The sequence below is a fragment of the Pseudonaja textilis genome, chromosome 7 (genome assembly GCF_049901715.1).
Source record: "Pseudonaja textilis isolate UNSWEBS1 chromosome 7, rPseTex1.2, whole genome shotgun sequence".
Taxonomy (NCBI): domain Eukaryota; kingdom Metazoa; phylum Chordata; class Lepidosauria; order Squamata; family Elapidae; genus Pseudonaja; species Pseudonaja textilis.
The window spans coordinates 2339933-2359193 of NC_141996.1; the positions used below are offsets into that span (position 1 = coordinate 2339933).

The 19261-nt window shown below is 47.1% G+C and overlaps 1 protein-coding gene across 2 annotated transcripts; it reads right to left on the bottom strand.

Annotated features, from left to right (window-relative positions):
- Positions 1 to 991: 991 nt before the first annotated feature.
- On the bottom strand, positions 992 to 12078 carry DNAJB13 (DnaJ heat shock protein family (Hsp40) member B13). 2 transcript variants are annotated; one of them, XM_026723165.2, is made up of 8 exons: positions 11956 to 12078; positions 10014 to 10117; positions 7885 to 8046; positions 6367 to 6524; positions 5740 to 5853; positions 3956 to 4069; positions 2681 to 2757; positions 992 to 1263 (listed from the first exon to the last, which is right to left on the bottom strand). In XM_026723165.2, exons 1-8 carry the CDS (start codon positions 12021 to 12023, stop codon positions 1110 to 1112), a joined length of 951 nt encoding a protein of 316 aa, XP_026578950.2. In that variant the 5' UTR covers positions 12024 to 12078; the 3' UTR covers positions 992 to 1109. The 2 variants fall into 2 exon arrangements, with proteins under 2 accessions (XP_026578950.2, XP_087793962.1); XM_087937836.1 differs by lacking the exon at positions 3956 to 4069.
- Between the last annotated feature and the right edge of the window lie 7183 nt (positions 12079 to 19261).

Genomic DNA, 19261 nt, shown 5'->3' on the forward strand with positions numbered 1-19261 from the left:
CTTCCTTTTTTCCTTCCTCATTCTTCCTTCCTTCTTCCCCATTCTCCTTCTTTCCTTCCTTCCTCCCTTCTTCCCTTCCTTCCTCATTCTTTTTCCTTCCTCTTCCCCCATTCTCTTTCCTTCTTTCCTTTCTTCCTACTTTCTTCTTCCCCCATCTCCTTCCTTCCTTCCTTCCTCTTCCATTCTCCTTTCCTTCCTTCCTTCCTACCTTCTTTCCCCATTCTCCTTCCTTCTTCCCTTCCTTCCTTCCTCATTCTTCTTCCTTGCTTCCTCTTCCCCCATGCTCCTTCTTTTCTTCCTTCCCCCTTCTTCTTCCCCATTTTCCTTCCTCCCTTCTTTCCTCATTCTTCTTCCCTTCCTCTTCCCCATTCTCTTTCCTTCTTTCCTTTCTTCCTACTTTCTTCTTCCCCCATTCTCCTTCCTTCCTTCCTTCCTTCCTTCCTTCCTTCCTTCCTTCCTTCCTTCCTTCCTTCCTTCCTTCTTCTTCCTTCCTCTTCCACCATTCTCCTTCCTTCCTTCTTTCCTTTTCTTCATTCTTCTTCCTTCTTTCCTTTCTTCCTTCTTCCCCATTCTTCTTCCTTCCTTTCTCTTCCCCCATTCCCCTCCTTCCCTCCCTCCCTTCCATGTTGGCACAGTGGTTGAGAATGTAGTATAACAGGCTAACTCTGCCCACTGTCAACAGTTCTATCCTGACCGGCTCCAGGTTGACTCAGCCTTCCGTCCTTCCAAGGTGGGTAAAATGAGGACCCAGATTGTTGGGGGGCAAGAGGCTGACTCTTAAGAGGGGGCTGGAAAGCACTATGAAGCGGTATATAAGTCTAAGGGCTATTTTTATTGCTATTAATTCCAGGTTGCTTCTCTCCACGGTTACTTTCCATCCTTCGCTTCTTGTCCTGCCTTCAAGTGTTTTGGAGAATAGATGGACCCTTCTTCTTCTTTGCAAAAAATGATAAATATGTTTTGTGTTCTTTTTTTAAACTGTAAAACTTTCGTAAAATTTATTTATTTTTTTTAAAAAAGAAAGGAAACATTTTAATTTATTTCCAAAAATGAGGTGTGTGTGTGTGTGTGTGGTGGAAGAGCGTCTGGGGGTCCCCCGGCGATGGTCTTCACATCAGGAGGGCCTCCCGCACCAGCGACTTCTTGGCCGGGGTCAGCCTGGCTGGGAAGACAATGTCGAAGTACATGTAGAGGTCTCCCTTGCTGGTGGGGTCTTGGGGAAGGGGCATCCCCTCATGGGGGACCACTTTGAAGTACTTTGGGCTGTAAAAAGGAAGAAGGACAGCGTTGTAGCTTGGCAGCTGCCAGCCCCTCCAGCAGGTGAAACAGAGGAGGAGGAAGAGGAGGCCTGGGAGTTGGAGTCAGCATCAGAGCACCCGAGGGGGAAGAGGGGATGGAGCTGGCAGAGACAGAGAGACAGAGGCAAAGCCTGGGCCGTCCGTCAGCCCTCGGATGGAGAGTCAGCAGCCCCCAGGTCTGGAGGTGGCTGATGAGGAAGAGGAGGAACAGCCGGGTCCAGTGCCTGATGCGCAGAAGGCAGAGGAGAGGAGAGCAGTGGAAATCTATGGGCCGGTCCTTGGGACGGGAGCTTTGAGGGGGAATGGAACTGGCAGAGAGAGGGAGAGGGAGAGAGGGGAGGGAGGGGGAGGGAAGGAGAGAGAGGGGGGAAGCCTGTGCCGTCCATCAGCCCTCAGATGGAGAGTCAACAGCCCCCAGGTCAGGAAGTGGCTGATGAGGAAGAGGAGGAACAGCTGGGTCCAGTGCCTGATGCACGGAAGGCAGAGGAGAGGAGAGCAGTGGAAATCTATGGGCCGGTCCTTGGGATGGGAGCTTCGAGGGGGAATAGAACTGGCAGAGAGAGAGAGAGACAGAGAGGAGAGAGGGGGAGGAAGGGGAGGGAAGGAGAGAGAGAGGGGAAGCCTGGGCCATCCATCAGCCCTCAGATGGAGAGTCAGCAGCCCCCAGACCTGGAGGTGGCTGATGCGGAAGAGGAGGAACAGCCGGGTCCAGTGCCTGATGCGCAGAAGACAGGGGAGAGGAGAGCAGTGGAAATCTATGGGCCGGTCCTTGGGACGGGAGCTTTGAGGGGGAATAGAACTGGCAGAGAGACAGAGAGAGACAGAGAGAGAGAGACAGAGAAGGAGAGGGAGAGGGAGGGAGGGGGAGGGAAGGAGAGAGAGAGGGGGGAAGCCTGGGCTGTCCATCAGCCCTCAGATGGAGAGTCAACAGCCCTCACACCTGGAGGTGGCTGTTGAGGAAGAGGAGGAACAGCCGAGTCCAGTGCCTGATGCACAGAAGGCAGAGGAGAGGAGAGCAGTGGAAATCTATGGGCCGGTCCTTGGGACGGAAGAGCCATCGCTCTTCCCACACTAGCTCTGGGGATACAAGGCAGAGGGCGGAGATGAATAGATGTGGCAGACAACTCGGTTCTTCTGGGCAGGGCAACCAAAGAAGACCCAGTCGATCAACTGGGACTCAACGGGAGGCAGAGAAGAGAGGAGGTTGGCGGGGCCAGTCAGAGGGGGAATTTTCCGGTTCTCCGAACCACTTCAAATTTCCGCTACCAGTTCGTGAGAACCAGTCAGAACCAGCTGAATCCCACCTCTGGTCTGAACGCAGCCAGGGAGGGTGTTACCTGTCAGCTCCCCAGCCCCCCCCCTCCCTCCAAGACAGCACTTACTGGACAATATCGTTGATGGGGATGTTCAGCAGCCGCTCGTCCAGCGTCCTCACATCCACCGTGCAGCCGATCAGGGCCTGCGGGAGCAAAGGAGAGGGGCCGGCCGATGAGATTTGCTCTCCGAGAAGGACATGTTACTCGGACTAGAAGGGGATGGGGACGGCAGAGAGGAGGAAGAGGAGGAGGTGAAAGAGGAAGAGGGGAAGATAGAGGAGGGAGAGGAGGAGGAGGAAAACAGTGGTGATAGGGGCACCATTGGAAGACCTGAAGGGCCAGTTTGGGGACTGATAGAGGATGCAGAGGTTGGATACAGAGAGAGGAGGAGAAGGAGAAGGAGGAGGAAGAGAAGGAGAAGGAGAAAGAGGAGGAAGAGAAGGAGAAGGAGAAGAAAGGAGGAGAGAGAGGAGGAGAGAGAGGAGAAGGGGAAGAAAGGAGAAGGAAGAGGAAGGGAAGGAGAAGGAGAAGAAAGGAGGAGAAAGAGGAGGAGAGAGAGGAGAAGGGGAAGAAAGGAGAAGGAAGAGGAAGGGAAGGAGAAGGAGAAGAAAGGAGGAGAAGGAGGAGGAAGAGAAGGAGAAGAAAAAAGGAGGAGGAGAAGGAGAAGAAAGGAGGAGGAGGAAGAGAAGAAGAAGAAGGAGAAGAAAGGAGGAGGAGGAGGAGGAAGAGAAGGAGAAGAAAGGAGGAGAAGGAGGAGGAGAGAGAAAGAGAAAAAGAAAGGAGGAGGAAGAGAAGAAGGAGGAGAAGAAAGGAGGAGGAGGAGGAAGAGAAGGAGAAGGAGAAGAAAGAGGAGAAGAAAGGAGGAGGAGGAAGAGAAGGAGAAGAAAGGAGGAAGAGGAAGGAAAGGAGAAGAAGGAAGAGAAGAAGGAAGAGAAGGAGGAGGAGGAGGAATCCTTGGTGCTCTTCTGACAGACCTTTCATTACCCAACTAGGTGATCTCATCAGTGCTACAAAGGGGTGGGGTCTGTAGACTGAAGGAAGGAGAAGAAGAGGAGGAACTCCATTTCAGCAGTGATGAAGACCCCCGTGGGAGAGTGTAGGACTTCCTGCCTAAGCAGGGGGGCTGGACTAGAAGACCTCCAAGGTCCCTTCCAACTCTGTTATTCTACTCCGGGTCACTCGCATTCTTGGAAGGATTCCTGATTGCGAACCTGCTCTGGACTGTGACCTACAGCTGAAGGGCCACACTGGGGACCACTCCCCATGGGGAAGGCGTACGTGTTTGTGTGAGTGCCAGCGACAGCAACCTTCCGTCTCCCCAAGGCCTAGTCTTGGCGTTACCTTTCCCAGAGGGATGCTGGCCACGTAGATCAGGTTGTCCCCTTCCCTTTTAAACCTGGGGTGGAGTTTCTCCTTCACAATGAAGATAATATCTGCAGGGATAATGTTGGGTCCCTAAAAGGAGAAACCAGAAGGCGTTTAAATAGGAGCCGGCGGTGTCCGGTGGCAGCCAAAAAAGCTAATCTTAAATTGCATTCACAGAGGGATACAGTCAAGATCGAGGGAGGTACTAACACCACTCTGTAAAGCCTTAGTAAGGCCACACCTAGAGTCCTGCATCCAGTTTTGGTCACCACACTATAAAAAAGATGTTGAGACTCTAGAAAAAGGGCAGAGAAGAGCAACCAGGATGATTTTAGGGGACTGGAGGCTAAAACATGTGATAGACGGTTGCAGGAACTGGGCCTGGCTAGTCTAGGGAAGAGAAGGACCAGGGGAGACGGGAGAGCAGTCTCCCAATATTGGAAGGCTGCCACAGAGAAGAGGAAGGGGTCAAGCTGTTTTCCAAAGCAAAAGAAAGAAAGAAAGAAAGAAAGAAAGAAAGAAAGAAAGAAAGAAAGAAAGAAAGAAGGGAAAAAATGAAAGAAAGAAAGAAAGAAGGAAGGAAGGAAGGAAGGAAGGAAGGAAGGAAGGAAGGAAGGAAGGAAGGAAGGAAGGAAGGAAGGAAGGAAAGAAAGATGCGAGAAAGGAAAGAAAGAAGGAAAAAATGAAAGAAAGAAAGAAAGAAAGAAAGGAAGGAAGGAAGGAAGGAAGGAAGGAAGGAAGGAAGGAAAGAAAGAAAGAAAGAAAGAAAGAAAGAAAGAAAGAAAGAAAGAAAGAAAGAAAGAAAGAAAGATCTGAGTCAATCATGGATAGACAGAAGACATGTCTAGTTTAAGGAAAAGAAGGACAGGGTGGACATGATAGCAGTCTTCCAATATCTCAGGGTTTGCCACAAAGAAGAGATGTAAAAAAGAAGTTGAGACTCTAGAAAGAGTGAAGAGAAGAGCAACCAGGATGATTTTAGGGGACTGGAGGCTAAAACCTACGATGGACGGTTGCAGGAACTGGGCCTGGCTAGTCTAGGGAAGAGAAGGACCAGGGGAGACAGGAGAGCAGCCTTCCAATATTTGAGGGGCTGCCACAGACAAGGGAGGCGGTGGGGGTGTCAAACTATTTTCCAAAGCACCAGCTTGCCACAAGAAAGTTGTGGATGTTCCATTTTTAAGAAGCGACCGGACAACCCTTTGTGCTGAATGGTAGAGGGTTTCTGTCAGAGCCTTTGCAGCTACTATTGTGAGACAACCCAGGAGCAAAACACAGCATACAGAGATTTTTGACATTTTAACCGTGGTTTATCTACAAGACATTTGTCTACAGACATGTATGTGGTAGACCAATACCTGGCAAGCAATCAATCTTCTTAACTCTGCACAGAGAACTCTACAATGGAGACAGGAGACAAGGAGAAAGAATACGCCCTCTAATGGCTGCCTTATATAAACACCTCTTAAAGTGGTAAAACTTCTGTGGGCCCATTCTTTTGTCTTCAAATGGCTATACCCATGCTGATTCTTCCTTATTGCATCAGCCTTACAGCAGCTGATCAACTCTTAAGTCTCAATACCTTAACAGTTTCCTGCCTGAGCAAGGGGGTTGGACTAGAAGACCTCCAGGGTATCTTCCCAGGGTACTGTTGTTGTGTTGTGGTGAAGCTGGCCTCTGATACAATGGATTCTGGGGCAGAATGAACCAGAGGAGGTTCCAAAGGAAACCCCGCCCCACCGGTCCTGGCTTAACCTCACCTGGTCTCCTTCCTCCTTGAAAGTTATCTTAGTTCCGGGCTTCCAACCAGGTTGAACGTCGATCGTTAGGATCTTGTCTTTAATGGTGGACGCGTGGCCGTCTTCATTCATCACCTGAGGGTTTGGAAAAAGATGGGGCGGGGGTATACCGTTTTACACCCAGGTAGCCCCTCACTTAGCGACCAGGCCACACAAGGCAGGGGTGACGACACTGGGAGTCCTCGACTTAACGACCCCGACTCAGCCAAACCTTTCTGTGGCGAAGCAAGTCCTGCCCCATTTTTTGGGGTGACTTTTCTCGCCATTTTTGGGGAAAACGAATCCCTGCGGTTGTTCTTAGCTTAACACCGGGGTCATTAAGTGAATCCGGCATCCCCCCGTCGCATTCGTTTGTGTTTGGAGACTCTTTTGTGTTTGGAATATTTCTTCGCAACTTTATCTGGTGTTCTTGGCAGCCTTGCACCACCTTGGCAAGGCTCGTCCTTATCAGAGACAATGAGTTTGAAAGAGCCTTTGAACCGGGAAGGAACGGAATTCGCAGAGAAGCCTTAGAAGGTTTTGCTTTTATCTCTGTTTGATGTTGGTTTCCTTGGAACCAGGTTTGGGTCAGAACCACCCATTCCTTACCCTCCGTGAGATCTTGATTTTCTTGGTGCACCCGAAAAACAGGTCTTCAAGGGACAGGTACAGATCCCTCTCTATCGGGGGGTCCTGCTTCTTCACCCCACGGCCACGGAGACCCCCGAAAGCCATGTTGACCTCGGCCCCTTCAGCGGTGTAGAATTCTAAAGCATATTTGAAAAGAGATGGCGTCGGCATTGGTTGCGCTAGTGTTTCCCCCCACCTGCACCCCTCCAACCTGACCATTTTCAGATGGGTGGACTTCAACTCCCAGAATGCCCCATCCATGGATGACTGAGGAATCCTGGGAGTTGAAGTCCGTGCATCTTAAAAGGAAGGCACAGAGCTGCCTTCCTGCTTGTCTTCCGGACTTCCCATAGATATTGTGATGACACAAAATATAACAAAGTCACCGAAGTAGAATAAATTCCCTTTAATGCCTCCAACTTGGGCCCCAATGTCCAATTATCCTCGGCTGGAGATCAAACTCTTCCAAAAACAGTCTATGAACTGAAGAAATGCAGCCCGAACCCAAAGTAAAGATAATTAGAAATTTAAAAAAACCCAACACAAACCACACTGAAGTCATTAACACGGCAGGCCAGGATGATAAATTGCAGACTTCCACAAGATAACGCAGCACCCACAGTTGGGAGGACGCCAAAACCCAGATAAGCCTCGACCAAGATAATGCACGCTTTGCTTCCAGCAAGGAGCCGTGTGCAAACGCCCCTCTTATATCCTGTTCTCCCAGCTGCAACTAATGAAAGGGATCAGGGCCTTTTCCTCTCCCGTAAGCCATGTTGCTCCCTTCTTTGTTCCTCCCTGCGTAGCCTAGGTTGCAGAGGGGGTGGCCCTGGGTCTTCCGCTGAAGGCCCAGCCGGCCTGTGCCCTCCCCCCATTTCTTCCACAGCCGTGGGAGCCACACTCCCATGTCATTTTCACCCTCCGCGGGCTCCGGAAGGTAGGATTTGCCAGTTCACCGAACTGGTCGTTAAAAATGATAAAATTAGCTACCGGTTCATGAACCGGTAGCTAATTTTATCAGTTTTAATGACTGGTTCACCTGTTGGCAGTCCACCCCTGCCAACAGGTGAACAGGTAGGTTGTCGGTATGTCAACTCCTACAATATTTCTATGGTCTTTTTTTAGAGTTGCCAACAGAAAGGGAGAGCGGAGTAGCGCGGCAGTTTGCAAACCAAAAGTGCATTCCATAAATGTTTTCAAAGCTAGTAACTAGGTGAGTGAAGTTTCTGCCGTGCACAATTGTAACTGGAGAGCATGATTGAGGACTCTGGGCTACGGATGTGTCCCATTGGAGAATATGTATTACGATACACCCAGGAGATAGGGGGAAAACCAGGGTCAAGGGTGACCATGAATGATGTGTCTCAGAGTCGGCTGCACTCAGGCAGTGCCGGACATGTTAACTCCCAATAAATCATTTTGAAGTTTTGGAAGTTTGGCTCAAGACTCAGAATTAAACGGGGGGGTAACTGCCGGGAATCCTGACATGGTACCTACCCGCGAAGGGGTTGTCTCCTCCGAAGAACTCCCGGAAGACTTTCTCAGGGTTTCCATGAAAGACATAGCCTTCCGTCCAGGGGGTGTCGATGCCAAACTCCAGGGGGATTCCTCCCTTCAGACCCTCCTCCGCAAACTTATCGTACACGGCTTTCTTTACCGCTAAAGGCACCAAGAGGGAAAAACAGTGTTCGGAGTTTTGCCGCGTTCATTCAGCACCAGAAAAATAAAGACGGATGACTGAGGCTTCGTTTAACTTCTTTATAAACATATGAAGTAAACTTTACAATACCGGCGGTAGATTTCTCCAACAGGAAGCGAACTCAAGACAAAAACGCGCTGCAAGTGCAGAGCAGAAACTCAACTCAGGAGCTCAGAAACAGATATCAGTTTCATTTTAGTTTCATCTTCAATGGACAGACTCAGAGCTTCAACATAGCTTTAGAGCTCCAGAGTTTAATATAGCTGCAGAGCTTAATACAGAGCAGCGGTGGCTAACATTTTTGGGATCCTGGGCCTAAAATTGTGTACGCGCTCGTGCGCGTGCACTTACATGCCAGCACCCAGAAGGCAATCCCCCCCCCGCCCTCTGCGCTTGTGTGCGCAATCCTCCCCTGCCAACCCCTTACCTGCACTACGCCTCACAGCTGATTTTGGGCCGATTTGAAATGCCGTTTAAACTAAAAATACCTATAAATTATAAATAGCAAAAACAACACAAACCACACTGAAGCAGTTAAGGGAACCAGGCAAGATAAGGGCTTGAAGACGTCCACAGGTATCGGAACACACACTGGGAGGGACGACAAACTCAGAGAGGAACCATAAACTAGAGATATTTCCATGCTTTGTTTCCAGTTCTGGCCCATATGCATGTCCGTCCTTTTAACCAGATCTCACAGCTGCAGCCCATGAAGGGGATCAAGGCCCTTTCCTCCCCCGTAGACCACACCATTCATGTTTTTCCCTTATCCTCTCCTCCCCGCGTGCTCTAGAATGGAGAGAGGATGGGCCTGGGTCTTCCTCCAACTGCCCAGCCGGCCTCTGCCCTTCCCCAGTTTCCTCCACAATCTCCGGAGCCACACCTCCACTCCCTGTCAGCTGTTCCTCCTCTCCCTCAGAGTCAGACTCCAACTGGGGCATGACAGCGTTAAGATTTGCTTAACGACCGCTTGACTAAGAACTTAAGAACTGCAGCGGTTCACTTAACAACTGGTTGTAAAATTTAGGGCAACATTCGGTTAAGAACTGCCCGGCTCAGCAACAGAAATCTGGGGGTCTGTTTTGGTCGTATGTCGAGGAATTCCTTCCTTCCTTCCTTCCTTCCTTCCTTCCTTCCTTCCTTCCTTCCTTCCTCCCTCCCTCCCTTCTTTCTTTCCTTCCTTTCTTCCCTTCCTCCTTTCTTTCCTTTCTTTCTTTCATCTTTCTCCCTTTCTCTCTCTCTCTCTCTCTCTCTTTCTTTCTTTCTTTCTTTCTTTTGCTTTGGAAAATAGCTTGACCCCCCCCCCTCCTCTCTGGGGCAGCCCCTCCGATATTGGAAGACCGTTATCATGTCTCCCCTGGTCCTTCTCTTCCCCAGGCCCAGTTCCTGCAACCGTCCATCTTAAAGAGGCCAAAATTGAGAAACACTGATCTAAATTGGCCCAAAGACGCCTTTTTTCCCCCAAGAGGCAACTGGACTTTCTTCTTCTTATTATTATTCTTTGAAGAGGTTTCTCTTCTCCTCCCAGAAGCTTCTTCAGTTCTGACTGGACGGCGGGGAAGGGAAGGATTGATACTCCTTGCAGGCAGCCGGTCATTTGCATCCTTTGAGAGGGTCCTTGAGGCCACTTGGAGGTTTACCTGTGTCCTCAGGGTCACCTGAAAGGAGTGTGTTGTGGAGCTCTGCTTTCTGCAGGATGTTTCAGCAATTCCAGGAAGGCTCCTCACCTATTTGCACCACTCAGGTGACCCTGAGGACACAGGTAAACCTCTAAGTGGCCTCAAGGACCCTCTCAAAGGATGCAAACGACCAGCTGTCTTCAAGGAGTATCAATCCTTCCCCACCATCCAGAGGAAGACGCCTGGATTTTGCAGAGAAGCGGATCTTCCGCGCTGCATCTCTGTGTGGTCTCCTTTCCTTTACTTACAGTCACTCAGGACATCGTAGGCTTCGGCCAGCTGCTTGAATTTCCCAGGAGCCCAAGGGTCTTTGTTCTTTAATGGATGATATTTCAGAGCCAGCTTCCGATATCTGCAAGTCACACCGAGAGAAGCTGCAAATTTCGTTCCAGGGATCCCAAATGCCCAACATTGCATTCACACAACCGGCTTGGCCAGGTTTGTTAAACTATGTTGGGGCATCGCCTTCATTCGTTCATGCTTTTTTTCTTTTGCATCTTTGCAAGTTTGGGGGTGATTCATGGTGCCAAGCCTTGTGTTACTTCCTGCCCCCCCTCCAGCAGTGCTTCACCATCTTGGCAACTTGAAGCAGCGTGGACTTCAACTCCCAGAATCCCCCAGCCAGCCATGCTTTAAAGACAGGGGATTCTGGGAATTGAAGTCCACCAGTCTGAAAACTTGCCAGGATGGGGAAGCATTACTCTAGGAGCAGAGCATCTTGGGAACCTTTAACAACTGGTGGACTTCAACTCCCAGAATCCCCCAGCCAGCCAGGTTTTTAAAGACAGGGGATTCTGGGAATTGGAGTCCACCAGTCTGAAAACTTGCCAGGATGGGGAAGCATTACTCTAGGAGCAGAGCATCTTGGGAACCTTTAACAACTGGTGGACTTCAACTCCCAGAATCCCCCAGCCAGCCATGTTTTTAAAGACAGGGGATTCTGGGAATTGAAGTCCACCAGTCTGAAAACTTGCCAGGATGGAGAAGCATTACTCTAGAAGCAGAGCATCTTGGCAACCTTTAACAACTGGTGGACTTCAACTCCCAGAATCCCCAGCCAGCCATGTTTTTAAAGACAGAGATTCTGGGAATTGAAGTCCACCAGTCTGAAAACTTGCCAGGATGGAGAAGCATTACTCTAGAAGCAGAGCATCTTGGCAACCTTTAACAACTGGTGGACTTCAACTCCCAGAATCCCCCAGCCAGCCATGTTTTTAAAGACAGGGGATTCTGGGAATTGGAGTCCACCAGTCTGAAAACTTGCCAGGATGGGGAAGCATTACTCTAGAAGCAGAGCATCTTGGGAACCTTTAACAACTGGTGGACTTCAACTCCCAGAATCCCCAGCCAGCCATGTTTTTAAAGACAGGGGATTCTGGGAATTGAAGTCCACCAGTCTGAAAACTTGCCAGGATGGAGAAGCATTACTCTAGGAGCAGAGCATCTTGGGAACCTTTAACAACTGGTGGACTTCAACTCCCAGAATCCCCCAGCCAGCCATGTTTAAAAGACAGGGAATTCTGGGAATTGGAGTCCACCAGTCTGAAAACTTGCCAGGATGGGGAAGCATTACTCTAGAAGCAGAGCATCTTGGGAACCTTTAACAACTGGTGGACTTCAACTCCCAGAATCCCCCAGCCAGCCATGTTTTTAAAGACAGGGGATTCTGGGAATTGAAGTCCACCAGTCTGAAAACTTGCCAGGATGGAGAAGCATTACTCTAGAAGCAGAGCATCTTGGGAACCTTTAACAACTGGTGGACTTCAACTCCCAGAATCCCCCAGCCAGCCATGTTTAAAAGACAGGGGATTCTGGGAATTGAAGTCCACCAGTCTGAAAACTTGCCAGGATAGAGAAGCATTACTCTAGAAGCAGAGCATCTTGGCAACCTTTAACAACTGGTGGACTTCAACTCCCAGAATCCCCCAGCCAGCCATGTTTTAAAGACAGGGAATTCTGGGAATTGAAGTCCATAACCCTTAAAAGCTACTAAACTTGGAGTCTGAGGATTCCCCGGGTGAACGCAGCCCCCAAGCGCAGCAATCCTCTTTAAGGCGCGGTTTTGCAAAAGGGGCAAAATCCAGAAAGCCCATCTTGCACGACCAAGGGTCCCCCCCTCAAAGCCCATGTTGCACGGCCAAGGAGGATGGGCACGGCAGTCCCACGCCTCCAACCCCGCTTTCTTCTCACGCCGTCTTGATGTCCGCATCCTTGGCGCTGCGGTTCAGCTCCAGCACCGCGTAGTAATCCTGGCCCATCGCGGCCTGTCTGGATTTTTTTGGTTCTTGGCTCGGGGCTTCTCCCGTTGCTATGGCTACCGCCGCCGGCCGCCCCGGGGCATGACGGGAGTTGTAGTCTCGCGATCCCCGGGCGAATTCTTTGCCTGCCGCGCGCTCCTCGCTGCTTCCCTGGGGAGCCTGGAGGTGCCGTGGGAGCCCCGTTTTGAGTGTGGGGGGGCTTGTTCGCCTGGGGCAATGGACCCCCCCCTTCTCCCAGGTCCTTCTCTTTTGGAAGGGGGGGGGAATCCCTTGGAAGGGGCGGTTTGCCACCTTTTTTGGGAAGTGGGGGCAGTGGGCAAAACTCCTAGGTTGCAAAAAAAAGACTTTTGCAAAAGATTGGGAAAAGGTTGCCCCCCACACGCCCCCGCAACCCAGAAAGCTGCAAAGTCCAGTGGCCACTTTTGCATTGGATGGGAGACCACTAGGCGATCCCCCCCAGACAGAGAATATAACAGGGTTGGAGGAAGGGACCATGGAGGTCTTCTAGCCCACCCACCCCTTGCTCAAGCAGGAAACTCTATATACCATTCCCTAGGGTTGTGCAATCTTTTCTTCCAAGCCTCCGGCAATGGAGTCCCCGCAACTTCTAGAGGCGAGTAGTTCCACTGATTAATTGTTCTCACCGTCAGGAAATTTTTATTTCTAGATAGCTTCTCTCCTTGATGAGTTTCCCTCTGTTGCTTCTTGTCCGGCCTCTTCAGGGGCTTTGGAAAATAGCTTGATCCCCCTCTTCCTCTGTGGCAGCCCCTCCCTCAAATATTGGAAGATGCTCTCCTGTCTGCCCTGGTCCTTCTCTTCTCTAGACTAGCCAGGCCCAGTTTCTGCAACCGTTCATCGTATGTTTTAGCCTCCAGTCCCCTCATCATCCTGGTTGCTCTTCTCTGCCCTTTTTCTAGAGTCTCAACCTCTTTTTTTACATCTCTTCTTTGTGGCAAACCCTGAGATATTGGAAGACTGCTATCATGTCCCCACTATCCTTCTTTTCCTTAAACTAGACATGTCCTCTGTCCATCCATGATTCACTCAGATGTCTTTCTTTCTTTCTTTCTCTCTTTCTTTCTTTCCTTCTTTCTTTCCTTTTTCTTTCTTTCTTTCCTTCCTTCCTTCTTTCTTTCATTTTTTCCTTCTTTCTTTCCTTTCTCACATCTTTCTTTCTTTCCTTCTTTCCTTCCTTCTTTCTTTTTCTTTCTTTCATTTTTTCCTTCTTTCTTTCCTTTCTCGCATCTTTCTTTCTTTCTTTCTTTCTTTCTTTCTTTCTTTCTTTCTTTCTTTCTTCCTTTCCTTTCTTTCCTTCCTTCCTTCTTTCTTTCATTTTTTCCTTCTTTCTTTCCTTTCTCACATCTTTCTTTCCTTCTTTCCTTCCGTCTTTCTTTTTCTTTCTTTCATTTTTTCCTTCTTCTTTCTTTCCTTTCTAGCATCTTTCTTTCTTTCTTTCTTTCTTTCTTTCTTTCTTTCTTTCTTCCTTTCCTTTCTTTCCTTTCTCTCTTTTCATTTTCTTTCTTTCTTTCTTTCTTTCTTTCTTTCTTTCTTTCTTTTTCTTTCTTTCTTTCTTTCTTTCTTTCTTTCTTTCTTTCTTTCTTTCTTTCTTTCTTTCTTTCTTTCTTTCGCTTTGGAGAATAGCGTGACCCCTTCTTCTTCTCTGTGGCAGCCCCTCCAATATTGGAAGACCGCTATCATGTCTCCCCTGGTCCTTCTCTTCCCTGGACTAGCCAGGCCCAGTTCCTGCAATGTCCATTGTATATTTTAGCCTCCAGTCCCCTAATCATCCTGGTTGCTCTTCTCTGCCCTTTTTCTAGAGTCTCGACTTCTTTTTTTACATCGTGGTGACCAAATCTGGGTGCAGGATTCAGCATGTGGCCTTACTAAGGCCTTATAATCTCAATAACAATAGCACTTAAACTCATATACCACTTTATAGTGCTTTATCGCCCTCTCTAAGCGGTTTACAGGGTCAACCTCTTGTTCTCCCAACAATCTGGGTCCTTGTTTTACCCACCTCGGAAGGATGGAAGGCTGAGTCCACCTGGAACCAGTCAGGATCGAACTGCTGACAGTGGGCAGAATTAGCCTGCTATACTATGTTCTCAACCACTGTGCCAACATGGAAGGAAGGAGAATTGGGATGAAGAAGAGGAGGGAGGGAGGGAGGGAGGGAGGGAGGAAGGGAGGAAGGAAGGAAGGAAGGAAGGAAGAGCAATAGCACTTGAACTTATATACTGCTTCTCAGTGCTTTTCAGCCCTCTCTAAGTGATTTACACAGTCAGCCTCTTGCTCCCAACAATTTAGGTCCTCATTGGAAGGACGGAAGATTGAGTCAACCTGGAGCCAGTCAGGATCGAACTGCTGGCAGTGTGGGCATAGTTAGCCTGCTATACTACATTCTCAACCACTGTGCCAATATGGAATGATAGAGGGAGGGAGGAAAGGAAAGGAAAGGAAAGAAAGGAAAGGAAAGGAAGGAAAGGAAAGGAAAGGAAAGGAAAGGAAAGGAAAGGAAAGGAAGGAAGGAGAATGGGGAAAGGAGGAAGGGAGGGAAGGAAAGAAGGAAGGAAGGAGAATGGGGGAAGAGGATGGAAGGAAGGAGAATGGGGAAGAAGGAAGAAAGGAAGGAGAATGAGGAAAAGGAAGGAAGGAAGGAGTAGCAATGGCCCTTAGACTTATATATTCTTTCCCAGCGCTTTCCAGCCCTCTCTAAGCGGTTGACGGAATCAGCCTCTTGCCCCCAACAATCTGGGTCCTCATTTTACCAACCTCGGAAGGATGAGTCAACCTTGATCCTGATGGGATTCGAACTGCCAAAGTGCAGGCAGCCAGCAGCCGGCAGCCAGCAGATGTAGCCTGCAGTACCGCCCTTTGACCACTGCGCCACCGAGGCTCATAAAGCAGTTTTAACACTTCATGTGATCCAGCATCCTGAGTCACGTCAATCAGAACTGAGATGCTTGGCAACTGACTCCTATTTATGACAGTTGCAATGTCCCAGGGTCATATGGTCATCTTTTGCGACCAACGGGGAAGTCAGATTCGCTTAACATGTTACAGATATTAGGCCTAGACTTAAAACACCCACAAATTGAGCCCAAAATTTCTATTGCTAAGCGAGACATTGGTTAAGTGGGTTTTGGCCCTATTTTACGACCTATCTTGCCACCGTTGTTAAGTGAATCACTGCTGTCGTTAAGTGAGTCACACGATTGTTAAGTGAATCTGGCTTCCCCCAATTGACAGAGGGTCGCAAAAGGTAATGATAAGACCCTGGGACTCTGCAACTGTCATAAGTATGAGTCAGTTGTCAAGTTATCAGACGCTGCCCTGGGAATGCTGTGAAGGTCGTAAGTGTGAAAAACTGTCATAAGTCGCTTTTTTTAGTGCCATAAATGAATTGTTGTAACTACCTGTATTTTAAGAAAGAAACCTCCCAGATAATGCTTCGGGTGAATAAATACAAGAGAACGTCTTAAAGCACTTCTTTTATGGCCAATGCTCAGGTTGTGTGATGAACTAAACCAGGGGTCGCCAACCTTTTGGACCTCAGGGACCACCAAAGTCAAAATTTTAAATCCCGCGGACCAGAGACTCTGGGAAAATCCCCAAAAGCCTGCAGGAAAATCCCCACCCGTTTTTCCTACCGATCGATCGTTCTTTATTTGGGATCGCAGGATACCGTCTCCAGCTCCGTTCTCAGGGGGAGAGAGAGAGAGAGAGAAAGACTTTTGGCTTCATGCAAGGAAAACAGCAGAAGCCGCAGAAGTCTTTCTTTCTCTCCCCCAAACTCCACCAGGAATGAGTCTTCGCAGCCTCTTGGAGCAGGAGGCCTTGCAGGGTCCCCAAGACTCATTTCTGGTGGAGTTTGGGGGAGAGAAAGAAAGACTTCTGCTGCTTTCCTTGTGTGCAGCCAAAAGCAGAAGAAGAAAGAAGCGGAAAGAAGCAGCCCGGTGGCCAGGCCAGGCACGTGGGGTGCATGGGACAATTTCCCCCCCTCTGCCCTTTCCCCCCTCCCCTCACTACCTCGTGTTGTTTGCAATGCAAGCGACGCAAGCCTTGTGTTCCGCGGGCCATGTGTGTGGCGCAGCCTTGTGTTCCGGCGCATCCTGGATTAATTCTTTTGGGGGGTGGGAACATTGCGGACCACCAAAAATTTTCTCATGGACCACCAGTGGTCCCCGGCCCACTGGTTGGTGACCACTGAACTACACAACTCATGGGGAAGAGGAAATGCTTATATTTCCCACTTCCACGCCCTCCCTACCACTATTTTTCGGTGTCTCCTGATTTGCAGAGCGTGTTAAACTCTTTTAACAAGGTGTGGATTAGTTCACAAGTCTGTAAAAAAGAAAAAAACAGCCGAGAAACGGAATAAGAATATGGATACTATTGTTAAATGAGACATGAGAATATTTAAAGAAAAATGAAATGAGATATAATATGAAATGAAAATTGAAAAAAAGGAGAGGAAATTGAATAATGAAATTATTAGGTATGTTTGAATGATATAGTTATTGGCACTAGAAGAGAGTATTGAAATGTTGAAAAACTAAACAGTGAAGGACTATACTTTAATATGAATATGTGTATTAAAAGATATGGTTGGTTTTATTAATTTTAGTTGTATTAAAATGTATGATATATTGGTGCCACACTGTTTATGTGTTGATGTGCATGTATAGATTGAAATAAAAACTTGTTTAAAAAAAGAAATGAAATTGGATGAAATAAGAATAATGAATATAGAAAATGAATAAGAATATGGATAATATTGTTAAATAAGACATAATATTTAAAGAAAAATGAAATGAGCTATAATATGTAATGAAAATAAAAAATAGGAGACAAAATTGAATAATGAAATTATTAGCTATGTTTAAATGATATAGTGACTGGCACTAGAAGAGAGTATTGAAATGTTGAAAAACTAAGTAATGAAAACTTTGATATGAATGTGTATTAAGAGATATGGTTGGTTTTATTAACTTTACTTGCCTTAAAATGTATGATATATTGGTGCCACACTGTTTATGTATTGATGTGTATGTATAGATTGAAATAAAAACTTGTTTAAAAAAAGAAATGAAATTGGATGAAATAAGAGCAATGAATATAGAAATCGAATAAGAATGTGGATAATATTGTTAAACGATGTATGAGAATATTTAAAAGAAAAATGGAAGAAGCAATAACATGATACGAATTTGGATATGAAAGCTGAGTCTGTAATCATGGTCACGTTTGTATTGAATTGTGAAAACCTGGTAGCTCACCTAATGAGATGCTTTTAAAATATAAAAATAAAAAATGCATTGCAAAAAAAAAAAAAAAAAATTCAACCACCTGTGACCTTGCACACAATATGTGCGGCCTCTCTCAGATCTGGCGAGGGAGTAGCGTAACAAACACCCATATTTTTCCATCCATTTCTCAGGGTTGGGGGGGTGCTCAGGGCTGAAAGCAACCCCCTCAAAGTTAAATAGACCGTCTGCATGCGTGTTCGGGGGTTAGGAAGGACGACGCAGCCTTGCGCTGGTGTAATTGCAGCTTTTATGGGTTTTAATGTTGACTTTTAAGCCAAGACATGACTGGTTCTTTGCAAAAAAATAAAAAATAAAAAAAAATCTCTTTTTATGACCTCTTTAGAGGATGACAGCGTGGCTGCAAAATGCTCTTCGGCAGGCGCTCTCTCTGTTTGCCCTTCGCCCGTTTCGCTTCCTGCCCACAGACTCAGAAAAAGCTAATCAGGCTTTGGGGGCTAAAAGATAAACTGCCAGGAAAACATCATTATAGGAAGGTACTTTAGCCACAGTTCAAATATATCAGGGGCTGCTGCTGCAGTCATGGAGATGTTTTCCTGGAAAGCTTTCCAGTGTATTTAGCTTTAAGGTAATCTTCAACAACATCAATCCATCAGAATGGAACTGGAAGAGACCCTGGAGGTCTTCTAGCCCAACCCCCTGCTCAAAGCAGGAGACCCTAGCCCCATTTCAGACAAGTGGCTGTCCGGTGTCTTTTTAAAAACCTCCAGTGATGGGAGTCCCAACAACTGTTCTATTCTCTATTTATGTGTGTATGTGTATGTGTATGTATGTAATATTCTATCTATGTATGGCATTCAGCTTTGTTCGGGTATTTTCCCACGTCATTGTAGTTGTGCTTTTAAAGTTGTAGCAACGTTTCAGCAGAATCTCATCTGCCATCATCAGGCTTCTGTATTCTTTCTATCTATCTATCTATCTATCTATCTATCTATCTATCTATCTATCTATCTATCTATCTATCTATCTATCTATCTATCTATCTATCTATCTTCTATCTATCTATCTATCTATCTATCTATCTATCTATCTATCTATCTATCTATCTATCTATCCATCCATCCATCCATAGTTCTCTATATATTATATCATATCTACTTATCTACCTATATCTCTATAGTGTGTGTATGTATATATGTGTGTGTGTATATCCATTTTTCACACTTATGACAGCTGCAGTGTCCCCGGGGTCATGTGATCCTCTTTTGTGACCTTCTGACAAGCAAACTCAATGGGGGAAGCCAGCTTCACTTAATGACCGGGTGACTAACTTAACAACTGCAGTTATTCACTTAATAAATGTGGCAGGGAAAGTCATAAAGGTTAACAAATATCTCACTTAGCAACGTAAATGTTGGTCCCTCTCTATATCTATCCATCTCTCTCTCTCTCTCTCTTCTCTATTGATTTATCTATCTCTATCTATATCGATTTATCTATATCTGTCTGTCTGTCTGTCTGTCTCTGTCTATCTGTCTGTCTATCTATCCTATATATGCAATACGTATAGATGGCACATATTTATTTATTTATTTTCCAGATTTTGTTCTATTTATTAATTTATTTGATTCTTTTTGTTAGTCTTTATTGTTTTTCTTTTTTAAAAAAATATGGTTGTACATTCTGTAAGCCACCTCGAGTTGCCATGGGCAGCAATAGAAATTCAATAAATAAATAAATAAATATATAGCAAAATACACACACACACATCCTGACTTTTTTTTATACCCATCCAGGGGTTAAACCCCACGGTTTCTGCCTTTTCAGACCCCAGGTGAGACATGGCCAAGAGTAACCTAAAAAGCAATACCTCGCCCCACGAGGTCATTTATCCCGACCTCTCCTCCCTCGGCTGGTCAAGTCCTCTGCCCTGACTTAAGAATCCTCGAAAGACGACCGAAACCCATCGTA